General features: G+C 44.0%; 1 protein-coding gene across 2 annotated transcripts in view; it reads left to right on the top strand.

Moving 5' to 3' along the window:
* GLCCI1 (glucocorticoid induced 1) overlaps window positions 1–13403 on the top strand; it is a 72673-nt gene that overhangs the window by 28306 nt on the left and 30964 nt on the right. For both annotated transcript variants that reach the window (XM_019497916.2, XM_014603144.3), the window contains exon 3: window positions 6363–6449. In XM_019497916.2, coding sequence (XP_019353461.1) covers window positions 6363–6449 — 87 coding nt within the window. The remainder of the gene's footprint in view (window positions 1–6362; window positions 6450–13403) is intronic.

Raw genomic sequence — 13403 nt, 5'->3', positions numbered from 1 at the left:
TGGGCAGGGCGTGTGGCCAGGCAGGTGAGATGTGGCTGTGGGTGGACAGGGAGTGGCATCCAGGAGTGGGATGAGTGGGTCTGGGAATGGGATCAGGATTGTGGGGTGGTGACAGTGTGGGGCTGGGGCCCTGGGGCAGAGCCACGATCCCTTGCCTTCATGTCCCCGCAACGGGCACCAGTTCCATGGGAAGTGGTTTACTGCTTGTCCCCAGCCCTGTGCTGTCACTGCCTCTCAGTCCTGGTGCTAGCCCCATCCTGCTCTTGGGATATTATGTTTACAGTTAACACATTCGTGGATGATACCAAGGTGGGTGAAGTTGCAAACACTTTGGGGAATAAGATTAGGATTCAGAGTGACCTTGATAAACTGAAATAATCGTCTGACATTAATTGAATGAAATTTGAAGGGTAAGTATGGAGTCCTGCACTTGGCACAGTTCAGTCAAATGCACAAATTGGACAGTGATTGGGTAGGCTGCAGTATGCAGATAAAGGTTATCATGGAGTGTATTGTGAAACACAAGTTGAATGAGTCAGTATTGTGCTATAGCAAGAAAAGCCACCAGCATAGTGCACAGTATTCACAGGAATGTCAGCAAGTGACTCTTCTATTCTTTGGGCACTGATAAATCTCACAACTCCTCCAGTACAGCGTCTGATTTTGAATAATATATACATAAGAAATAGAGGGGGGAAATTCAGAGGAGAAAAAAAATCATTAGAAGTTTAGGAAGCTTGTTACATGAAAAGTTTGAAGCCCTTGCATTGTTCAGTTAAAGAAAAGACTGTGTGGGGATTTGGTAAGTCTTCAGATATATGAAGGATGATTATAAAGAGGATGGTGATGGATTATTCTCTATGGCTGTGGGGAACAGGAAAAAATAATGGCCTTAAATTGCAGAAATTTAGGTTGGATATTAGGAGAAACTTTCCCACTGTCAGGGTGGTTAAGCGTCGGGACTAGGTACTCGGAGAGCTCTTAGAATCTCCATCCTTGGAAGCTTTTAAGAGCAGGTTAGACCCTTGCTTAGGATGGCATAAACAGGGCTGATTCTGCAGGAGCTTGGGCTAGCAGAGTTTCTCGGGTCCTTTCCAGGTCTCTCTTTCTATGATTCCCTGACTACACTGTGTAGGCAGGGAGGGCCTGTATACTTACTTGCACAATCATGCAAGTAGTCCCATTGCCTATTATGGGACTACTCTCACAAGTGAAAGTCATGTGCTCGTGATGTTTGACTCTTACAAGATTGGCTGCAAAGCCTCTCAACAGTAGTCTTTATTCTTGCATGCTTGGGGTTTTTTGTGGGGAGGAAGGGTTTTTTTTATTTTAAGTGTTAAAAGGCATGCACATTTTGTGACCATGTGATATTCTCACTGCAGCTGTTATTTTATTATCATCATTCATTGTGTCATTACCGCTACTAGTTGTTTGGGGGTAAGAATGGTTTTCTATTAATGTAGCTAATTAATCCAAAAACAGTTTAAAAAAAAAAAAAAAAAGGAAAAACTTCCAGGTTCATCATATTACCCTCTGGATTGTGCGTGTATGTACATTTGTGGGGGGTGGAAGGTGAAAACAAAGCAAAAACCTTCCAGTGTCTGAGACTGGGCAGTTTCAGCACCATTGTTCTTGTTTAGTCTTGGGCAAATATATTTATAATCAGCTAAGATTAATGAAAGCATTAAGCAGTATTCCCCCAGTGAATATATGGATTTCTTCTTGAGTATGAAGTCAGTTTTCTTTACTGATGTTTTGTTAGTGACTGCTCAATCACTGAAGTAAAATAATTCCTACTCTGTTTTGCAAAGATCATGGTAGAACTGTTTTTCTGTCAAAACTCTGAGGAGGAAATTTAAATATTGGTATGCCACTTAAAGGCTAAATTGGTTTTCCCCCTTTATGAATTTTGCATCTAGTTTTACATTCTGGAATCTGATATAGTAGCTAGTACAAAATACTAGGGGTAAATGAATGGATATTTAATAAACAGTTAATTCTTACCATAAATTTTAATTGGCATGGGTGAGAGAGCATGCAGGAGGCACCATTTCTGATCTAAGTGTAATGGCAGGAAGGTTTGTAGGTGCACATTCCTGTCAGGGAAGAAAAAGCAGGGCAAAATTACCACACACATTTTGGAGGAAACGCTAATCCTAACAAGGTTGGGTGAGTTAGAACAATGGGGGGAATCTTTTAATGCAGATTAGGATCGAGGAAAGCAACCAACTGTGTTATCCTCTGTGGCTCATTCCCCCCACCTGCTACTGCCCCCCCTTCCTCCCGAAACATGCACATCCCCTCCACTGCATATACATGGTGAACAATCTGTTTTCACTGAGACTTAGGCCCTTTCTTCCCAAAACAGCAGCTTTCTTTCACCTTTTGATTTTGTAGTGTATTACAGCTGATTATTTAAAAGCTTGGTTTTATTATAGTTATCCTGTCTTCCTCCTCACTGTAACCCACTTACTGCATCTCATCTTCAACGAGGCAAGTAAACTCTTCGGGGCAAGGACTCACCCCCTTGCCACGGAACATGGATATAAGGGCCTTGATGATTCAATCTGTTAATTGGTACTATAATATATAGCCACTAAGCTCTTGGCTATCGTTTAACCTATCTTTGAGCACATGACCTCTATAAAAGGATAGATGCATTTGATCTGAAATATAATGCTGTTCTTGTGGCCCACTGGGATTCAGTAATTTATCCCAATGTGAGACTTTTGATGCTACTTCATTCTGCTTTTTTATCACAACTTTGGCAACTTCATAAATGGAGAGGAAATGAACAAGTGTAAGACAGGGTTGTCCAAGTGGTAGGTCTCTTGGGCCATGTACAGCCTGCAGGCAGTAAACATGTGGTCCATGGGTCCTGGCAGCCACCTCTGCATGGCAGGGGGTGGGAATTGCCCGGGGGGGAGTGGACACCAGTGCCACATGTGGTTCCCAGCCATACAGAAGTTGGGCAGCCCTACTGTAGGACAAGGCACAGATGAGAAGCTACCATGAATAGATGGTTCAAGATTTTAGTAAAATGGCTAGGCTTGATGTGATCAAGATGCTTACAAATAACAAATATGTTTGAATGACAGTCCAGCTGTATCTTCTTAGAAAATATTAAATGTTTCATGTGAGGTTGAGAGAGTTAGAAGCAGCAATTTAATACTGTTCTGAGCAGAAAAGCTGGCTAGCTGCATTTATTCAAATCATAGAAAGTTAGGGTTGGAAGGGACCTCAGGAGATTTAGTCTAACCCCCTGCTCAAAGCAGGACCATCCCCAACCAAAGCTCATCCCAGCCAAAGCTTTGTCTAGCTGGGTTTTGAAGACCTCCAAGGATGGAGCTTCTACCATCTCTCTGGGTAACCTGTTCCAGTGTTTTACTACCCTCCTAGTGAGAAAATTCTTCCTAATATCCAACCTAAACTTCCCTTGCTTTAACTTGAGACAGTTGCTCCTTGTTCTGTCATCTGCCACCACTGAGAACAGTCTAGCTCCATCTTCTTTCAAATCCCCCTTGAGGTAGTTGAAGGTTGCTATTAAGTTCCCCTGTGGGCCCCCTCCCTCCCCTCCCTCCCCCCCAGTCGAAATAAGCCCAGTTCTCTCAGTCTTTCCTCATAAGTCATGTCCCCCCGGCTCCTCATCATTTTTATTGCCATCCTCTGGACTCTTTCCAATTTGTCTGTAGTGAGGGGGCCCAAAACTGAACGCAGCACTTCAGATGTGGCCTCACCAGTGGTGAACAGAGGGGAAGAATCACTTCCCTTAACCTACTGGCAGCACACCTACCAATGCAGCCCAGCATGCCATTCGCCTTCTTGGCAGCAAGGGCACACTGGGCTCATGTTCAGGCTATTGTCCACTGTAAACCCCAGGTCCTTTTCTGCAGAGCTGCTGCCCAGCCAACCAGCCCCCAACCTGTACTGGTGCATGGGATTATTCCATCCTAAGCGCAGGAACTTGCACTTGTCCTTGTTGAACCTCATGAGATTCCTTTTGGCCCAATCCTCCAATTTGTCTAGGTCACTTTGAATCCTAGCCCTACCCTCCAGCGTGTATCTACTACTCCCCCCCAGCTGAGTGTCATCTGCAAAATTGCTGAAGGTGCAGTCTATGCCATCTTCCAGGTTATTGATGAGACATTGAACAAAACTGACCCCTGAGGCACTCCACTTGATACCGGTTGCCAACTAGACATGGAGCCATTGATTACTACTCTGAGCCTGATGCTCCAGCCATTTTTCTGTCCACCTTACAGTCCATTCATCCAGCCCAGACTTCCTTAGCTTGCCTGAGAGAGAATGTTGTGGGAGACCGTATCAAAAACCTTGCTAAAGGTACATCTGCTGGTCTTCCCACATCCACAGAGCCAGTCATCTCCTCATAAAAGGCAATCAGGTTGGTCAGGCATGACTTGCCCCTGGTGAATCCATGCTGATTGTTTCTAATCACCGTCTTCTCATCCAAATGCTTAGAAATGGATTCCTTGAGGATCTGCTCCATGATTTTTTCCAGGGACTGAAGTGAGGCTCATGTGTCTGTAGTTCTCTGGATCCTCCTTTTTTCCCTTTCTTAAATATGGGTGCTGTTTGCCCTTTCCAATCATCCTGGACCTCTCTCAATCGCTATGAGTTTTCAAAGAAGATGGCCAGTGGCTCTGCAATCATGAGCCAACTCCCTCAGCACCCTTGGGTGCACTGTATCTGGTCCTATGGACTTGTACACATCCAGCTTTTTTGAGTAGTCCCTAACCTGTTCTTTCAGCACTGTTTGTTTTTTCTTCTCCTCCAACTGTGCTACCTGGTGCAGTAGTCTGGGAGCTGACCTTGCCTGTGAAGAGTGAGGCAAAAAAGGCATTGACTGAACACATTAGCTTTTTCTGCATGCTCTGTTACAAAGCTGCCTCCCCCATTCAGTAAGGGACCCACACTTTCCCTGGTCTTTCTCTTGCTACCCATATACCTTGTAGAAACCCTTCTTGTTACCCTTCACATCATTTGGTAGCTGCAACTCCAATTGCACTTTGGCCTTTGGCCTCCAGGGAGTAGTTTTCTTTACATGTGCTGTAAACCCCTGCTTACAAATACTTACACTATACATCTCTTATTTAGCTAATCTATAAAGAGGAAATCTGCTTTGCTTTCTGGTTTTTCAGGAATTAGATATGGGGTTGCTTGACTCTAAATTTGTGCTACTTCTATAATGTCCACATCAGTGGTTTTACCTTTCTTCAATCTGTGCAGACATGTAAGTCTAAATTCTGAATTCTCCCACTGAGCTTACTGGGGTTATTTACATGTATAAAGATAGTTGCATTCATAGATGTCAGAGGACACCCCAGATGTGGCGGGACTGGCAGCAGTCCAAACAGGCAAAGGCGCCTGTTTGGGCCACTCGGTTATCTGGTATATTTTGTTATCTGGCACCCTCCATTCCCCCTGGGTGCCGGGTAACAAAGCTTTTACTGTATATTGGGAGAGTATAAGACCTCTAAAAAGAGCCTAATTGATTGCTTTTTTGATTCATTTTTTAAATCTCTGAATACTTGTAGTGCATCTAGTTTAAAGTAGTTCTAGCCTTTTCCTTACCAGAATACCACATTGCTGTTGGAATACTTGAAAAAATATACAAGTTAAACTTTACAGTTGTGACTTATCTGTCAATTCATCTTCTGTCTATAAAATTAGATTGAGGAGAACTACATTTTTGCTTGCTTCTCACAATTATGGTATAACCTTGCGCTAGGGCTTTGTCTCCCTCTGCTGTCAGTTCTGCTTTTGCTTGTCTGTCTGTTCGAGGTATTATTGCCAGTATGTATTTTTTTTTAACTATAATTTTTTTAACTTCTTTTTTTTTAATCTCTAAATTTCTGATATGTACTTACAACCTCAACAGACACTTGAGACTTAAGTGTGGAAACGCACATCCAGTTATTGTGACCAGACTGCAGAAGTGCATCTTTCATCTCCACTTCAAAAAAAAAAACCCCAAAAAACCAAAAAAAAAACCAAAAAAAAACCAAACCCCCACCCAAAAAAACCTTCAAATTTTTCTAACCTCTACAGTTATCACCCACTCTTCTGATCTGGGCGGTAGCAAATGAAGGACGATATTGAGTGATACAGTTATCCGTATTTTCACTGACTATACTTTTTTTGTCCTTTTTTCCTTTTTATATGCACAGATTTTGAAGTGTGCACTGACATACATGTGCAAAAATATCAAGTATTTTTAATATTGCTAAAAGATAAGGTGAATAAATTGTGCCAGAGGCTGGTGTTTTACACTCTAGCTTTGATATAATTATAAACTTGACAGCTGGCTGTCCTACCAAAACACATTTGATCTTTATTCTTAGACACCTACCTGTTGGGCAGAAGAAGGATCAGAAAAGCGATCGCATCAACGGTCAGCTTCGTGGGGGAGTGCTGATCAACTAAAAGAGGTGAGTTGTTTTGTGTGGCAAGCTAGTTGTATCTGTGGTACAAAATACATTTTTAAAAAATGTTTTGCACTACTTTTAGCCTTCAAAGTCTGTCTACTTGCACTTTCTCCCATCTCCTACTGATTAACTAGGTTCAACTCTCATATCATAGAGAGGTGATTTCAGGGCTGTTGACTCCCAGCTGGATAACCTTCTTTCTCAGGATGCATTTTTAGTCCATAAGTGGTGTAGAACCCAGCTCTAAGCTACTGAGAGATTCCCTTCTACTCAACTGGAATATCCAGCTGGTACTGTCTGCTTTCCCTTGTTTTGCATTAATTCTGTGGCAGAAATGAAGGAAGTAGTAACCAGGATATAGCTCATTCTGAATTTGAAGTTCCATCTGCAATATATGGTTCAACATAGAGGGAACCCCCTCGTGTTCGTGGTAGAAAGGGAAGTCAGAATTGATGCAGCTACTTGGGATACTGTTGAGTTGTAGGCATCCTGTTACTAGAAATATATAGAGAAGCTAGAAGGAATGCAGCCAAAAATTAAATAGCTGTAGGAATTAAGTCACAAGAGAACTTTAGGTACAGAAGAATATTCTTTGATCCATCTGAGAGGCGAAACTGCTTTTAAGTAGGGTACTTTCTGCTGTTAGCACTTGGCTACAATCCTTGGGTATGGTTGGAGCTCTCTAGCTTGTCCTGTATCAGATAGTTGGTGTAGTTTCCAATCACTCCTTTCCAGGTAGGGTTCCATTACTGTTCTTGAATGTCAGCATTCTTCACTCACAAGTGGTGAGTGCAGGAGGCTGTCAGAATAGAATTTTCTCTCTTTCCTGTAGGTAACCAGTATTTTGAGGCCACTGCTCTGCTGGCCCACTTAGTCGGGGCTTGTGAGCGAGAGATGCAGTGAAGGGGAGGTTCTTTTTAGGATAAAAAGTTCAGCATTATGGAAGCAGCTAGATTAATTTGTTGTAGGTGGGGAAACAAAGTACAGAGATTTAAGGTCAAATGTGTCTACCAGTGTTGGGGATCCAGTATGAGACCCTTTCAACCTATATTTTTTGGGTATTTAGGTTTTGTATAGCACCATAGGCCTTTAAAACACAGGCGCATTGTCTTTTGAAATGATCATTTGACTAGTTTTGCAGATTGGAACTCATTTGTCTCAAGATGGATATCTAGAAAGTGAGGGTGTGCACTTATTGGCCACTTCTGAAAATGTTTTAAGTTACTTGTGTAGCAATACAAAGGAACTCTGGGGGGAAAGGCTGAGAAAATCCTGGTTGTTGATATTGTCTTGCTTAACTATAAGAACATCCTTTTTATTCCGGCAATCCTTCCCAGTTTGAGAGGGGAAATAAGGCAGTGGTCGCGCGGCAAGCAGCTTCTTTTTTTGCAACACATCTTAATTAATCATCAGTATTGGAATCTTGAGATATCTAACACACCTTTCTTGTATGAGTTAATGAAGTAATTCAAATTTGTCAGACTTGTGGTGGTCAGGGGCTGCACCTCCTCTTCCTCCCCTCCTTCCCCTACTGTATGCTGCATGGACTGGATGGTGCAGTGGGCATCCTCTATTTTTTCCTGCTCCCATCTCAGACTGTGCACTACTACTGCCCTGCATGCCATGCCACATCTTTCAGACAACTCTGCGCTGCACAATGCAGCGTTTGGATTCCTCCTCACTCACGGGAGAAACGGGGCTGTGGGGTCCTCCAGCTTGGAGGCTGCTTCACACCAACCCATGGGGGAAGGCCAGAGGAGAGAGAGGGGGAGCTTGAAGACGTTTGCAGGACCAGCACCTGGAGTAGTAAAAGGAATGGCACCCACGCTGGGAGCCTGGGGACCACAGGTTAATCCTTCAGGGACTATGTGAGACCCACTGTCAGTTGGACAGCTCTGAAATAACCAATAACAGCCCTAAGTTGTCGTCCTCTTTGTGCCTCAGTCCTTTAAAGGAGGATCAGAAGTATTGCTTTTAGGTTCATAGGATCATAAGAAAGTAGAGCTGGAAGGGACCTCACAAGGTCATCCAGTCCAGGCCCCTGCACAAGGCAGGTTTGTCCCTGAAATGGTCCCAGCCACCCCAGGATGTGTGTCCTGTTCTTTAAAATTTCAAAGGATGGAGATTCCACACCTGTTTCAATACTTGACCACCCTCAGTCAAAAAGTTCCTCCTAATTTCCAACATAAATTTTCCACTGCTGCAGCTTGAGGCTATTGCTCCTAGTCCTGCCCCCTATAGCCACAGCTAAGTCCATCTCCATCCTCTCTACAATCAGCCTTCAGGTGTTTGCGGACTGTTATCAAATTCCTCCTCAGTTGTCTCTTTGCCAGACTAAACAGCTCTAGCTCTTTTTTCAGCCTTTCCTCCTAAGTCTTGCTTCATAGGCCCCTAATCTATTTTTCTTGCTTTCCACTGGACTCTTTCCAAACTGTCCACATTCTTATTGAGCTGTGGGGCCCAAAACTGGACATAGTATTCCAGGTGAGGCCTCACCAGTGCTGAATAGAGTGGACAAATCCCTTCCTTTTGATTTTGCAAGTGACATATTTCTCTTGATACAACCCAGAATGCTGTTTGCCACCCCTGCTTCTTTTTCGTGCAACAAAAGCAAATGATAAACTCCCATACAGCTTATGATCTGCTGTAACCCTCATGTCCTTCTCTGCAGTATGGCAGCCTTGTCAGTTTTTCCCCAGGCTGTCTTTGTGTGTTCAATATATTGTGTCCCAACTGCAGGGCACGGCACTTGTCCTTGTTGAATCTCATCTGATTGATCGCAGACCACTTCTCTAGTCTGCGCAGGTCATTCTGGATCCTAGCTTTGCCCTCCACGGACAGATATATCACATCCACAGTTCTCTCATGCAAAAAACCTTTCACCTTTTCATAGAAGGTTTATGGGGTTGGTCAGGCATGACTGACTTTGGGTGAATCTATGCTGGCTGTTCCTGATCACCATGTTCTCCTCCAGATGCTTCACAATAGATTCCTTGATGACCTGCTGCATGTTCTTTCCCTCTATTGAGGTCAGGCTGGCTGGTCTCTAATTCCTTAGATCCGTCTTCCTTTTCTTAAAGACAGGTACTGTATTTGTACTTTTCCAGTCCTCTAGGACAGAGGTTCCCAAAGTTTTTCTGCAAAACACGGTCCAGCAGTCACAGCTGACTGCAGCCAGAATTTCTGGCCGGAAGGCAGGTAAAGATACCCCCACCCCCCGGGCAGCAGGGTGGGCCAAACCCTGCGCTGCTGTGGGCCCTGCAAAGGGAGACACAGCCTCTCTGCGTGGCTCAGGGGCCGCAGTTTGCCAGTCGCGGCCACTTTGGGTCTGGCAACCAACCCACTGCAGCCTGGCATTGGGCCACGGCCTGGGGATTGAGATCCCCTGCTCTGGGACCTCAAGGATTTCTCAAAGAGAGCTAATGGCTCTGAAATGACCTATCTCAGTTGTTTTCTTCTGTACCATAGGCAGCTTCCAGATGAGTGCGGCCGTGGGGTATGTGGCACTGCAGACACACCTCCTGTGATGCCACATACCGCATTCAGCTGTTCTCTGTGCTGCAAGGGAGCAGTGCAGGGGCAGGAGGGTTTCACCCAGGAGTCAAAAAACTGCTCAAAAAAAAAAGCAGAGTGGCACATGTGGGGGTAGTGCAAATGGCTCAAAACTGGAGCCACACTGCAGCTGCCAGCCAGGCCCTGAGCAGCAGGATTGCCACTCCTGCAGCCCTAGGAGGCCCCCAGGAACCCAGATAAGGCTACTGGGGACAGCACAGTGCTGGGGCCAACCTCCCTTACCCCACCTGAGGTAACCTGCTGTGTGCCAGAAGGCATGTGGCACAGGCATTCCACTAGTTGTTGTGCACCACTGCTAGTTGTTCCCAGGGAATCAAATGTCCACGCTTGTGTGGACATGGCCCTAGAATGCATCTCATCTGGGCCTATTGATTTGAAGTTTCTAGCTTCACAAATCCTAACCTGTTCTGCCACTACTCTAGGCCAAGGGTGCTCAACATCTGGCCTGTGGAGCCTTGGAATCCATCTTTCTTTTCCCCAGGTCAGAAAATTTGGCAGTAGGGCAGCAGTGGCCATTAATACAGCAGCCCAGCCCCCACCTCCCCTGCCAGACTCTTAAATCCCAAGCCCTGTATGGCTCATTGGAGCCTGGCTGTACTGCACCCCACCTCCCCTGTGGAGCTTGGCCATGCTTCCTTTGCCCTTCTGGGCTGGATTGGGGCTGTGTTCCCACCTCTGTGTGGCCAGATGGTGCCCACTGTGTGCCTTCCCTGGTTGCTGGATAGGGACCACCGGCTAGATCCAGCCCATGGATAGATTGAGCATTGTCCACCGGGCCTGCGGAGGAGGAAGGTAGAGCACCACTGGTCCAGGCTTGTTTGTCTCCTTCCCTGTCTTTGCTGACAACTGCACTCATCATAGCTGTCGCTATTTGTGAAGACTGAAACTAAAAGAAGCATTAAATAAATACTTCAGCCTTCTTTGCATGCTTTTTCTTCTGCATGTTTTTTTTAATTGCATGCTTGCTAAAAATGGATTTTTGGATGCAATTCCAAATCCTGAAAGGGAGCTTTTCTTAATGATTACAAATCTTGATTATTCTGGCTCTCTGAGTGTGGAGGCTTCTTCCTTGACCTGTCCAGTCTGAACCTATCCAAATTCTGTCATTACTGTCGTCCTCATCCTAGTTCCCTTGCCAATGCTATTTCCTTTTCCTGGGATGGTTAGGCTCCTTTTCCCAGTGTACCCCAAGTACCTTGCCCAGCTAATCCCAGTCTCTTCTTTTTTTTGCTTCTAGCACACCCAGACCCAGTCTACTGGTTTCTCATCTGTTCTGCTTTGATAGCTGTTTATCAGTCTCTCCCTGTTTTTTCTCTCTCTGCCACCAACTTCTAGCTCAGCTTCTTTACCCAGTTACTTCCAGCCTCTGCTGTGGCTTTTTGTCTCTTTTGCATTCAAGGTATTCTTTCTTCCTCCAGCTTGCTTGCTACTTAATGAATGGGAATCTCTAATAAAAAGAGAGTTTCCCCTTTCTTAGCTCCTGTACTTGATATCCATAGCTGCTAGGAACAGCAATTACAAGGGAAATCCATGCCTAGTAGGGGTGTGTGAAATGGGCCATATTTGATTCGGATTCGGCCCAAACCGGGGACAGTGATTTGATTCTTTGATTCAGATCACTGTCTCCGATTTTTAATTAGGCCAAATCAGAAGTTTCGATGCTGACTTGGAGAATCAGCGATTCGGCCACAGACGCAGCTTTTTTCTACAAATCTCAAGGTACCAGGCGTGGCTTATGACTGCTGCAATGCTGAGGTGGATGGAGCATCCCATAGGAGCGTGGGGGGGCCCTCGTGCTTGGCAGCGAGCCCAGAAGCGGACCGGAAGTACTTCTAGTTCACTTCCGGGTCTGCCACTGAGTGCACAGAGGGCCCTCCCACACCCCACCCGGCTCAGTGATTGGCTGCTGAGCACGCTTCTGTGGGACTCTCCATCTACCCCACTATTACAGCATTCATGAGCTGCCTGGTACCTTGAGGTATGTAGAAAAAACATTTAAAGCTGTGTCTATATCAGGATTGTCGAATCTCTCCGAATCGATTCGGTGGGTTCCAGTTCAATCTGGAGAGATTAAAGGGTCTCCTGATTTGATTTGGCCACTGTATTGGGCCGAATCTCTGCTGAATCAAATCGGGGATTGAAGCTTCGCATAGCACTAATGCTTAGCTTGTGCAGGATTGGACAAAGAGTTTGCCCAGTACAGATATAATTGCTAGAAATGTTAACTGTCAAACTCTAATATGTTTCTGTTAAGTACATACAAACTACGTTTTTATAACTTTTTATAATTTGACCAGATTTACATAACTTTCACTGGAATAGCAGAATGCACGTTCCTGACCCAGGCTATGCCACGCTGACTTTCAAACCCTTGCTCCCAAATATGGGATGCTGGAGCTTTCCAGTAAAGTCGTTTTTTAAATAAGATTTTTTTTTTTAACATATCTGCAATGGTCAGTTCTCTAAACACTGCTCCAGACATGGGCAGATTCCCCAACCTGAAAATTTATAGCCTGAATGGTTAAAGTGCATGTCAAAGTTGTTAGCAACAAAAAACAAGGAACTACAGTAATAAAGAAAAGTATAAACTCTGCTAGGCAACTGTTTGTTATGAAAAATGTAATACCACTTTGCGTTTGGATTTTTAATTGTGTTCCTTAGATGCTTGGCTGTAAGCAAACAGATAGCTGTTGACGTTTTTCATGATTTGAGTGGTCAGGTTAGTTTCTGGTTTTTTGTTTCAGCAATTATTATGTTAATTCTTAGCTTTTTGATTTGGCAAGTACTGTGACCTAAACAAATATTTATAAGCAGATTTTTTTAAACTAGTTTGGTAAGAGAGGGGTATGTAATGTTATATATGTTTAAATTAGTTGGTGATACAATATTGGAGAGATCTAACTGAAGCGTGAAATCAATATGTGCATGAAGCATTTTAGGGGGCATTTTAAAACTATTTTATTGAATATATAGATAAAAGACCCCAAAATTAAGCACATGCACTCTGCATAGTCACCTGAAAATGGCCACTTATAATTAAATCGGTGTACTCTTGAATTAATGACTGAAATATACAGTAGGATACTGTTTTTGCTAAAATACTTGAGTAATATTAATTGAGTAATCATTAATACTAAAACAGAAGAGTAAGGGTTTTGTTTTTTCTCCTTCTGTTTTGGATCTTAGAGAGACAGTCAGTTCATTGAGGGGAAAAGTATGTAATGTGCAGGTAAATTCTGGTGCTCGTGTACCAAGAAAGTAGTCAGGCACGCTCTTATATAAAATGCTTTGGAAAATGAGACTTTTTTTTTTTTCCCTTACAGCCACAGTGCTGCTTTATATGTAAAGATTTAAGCCAAGAGTTCATAACACGTAGCTTCTCAG

This window comes from Alligator mississippiensis, chromosome 5 (genome assembly GCF_030867095.1).
Source record: "Alligator mississippiensis isolate rAllMis1 chromosome 5, rAllMis1, whole genome shotgun sequence".
Taxonomy (NCBI): Eukaryota; Metazoa; Chordata; order Crocodylia; family Alligatoridae; genus Alligator; species Alligator mississippiensis.
The sequence above is the reverse complement of the archived record's forward strand: the minus strand, read 5'-3'. Positions and strand labels throughout refer to the sequence as shown.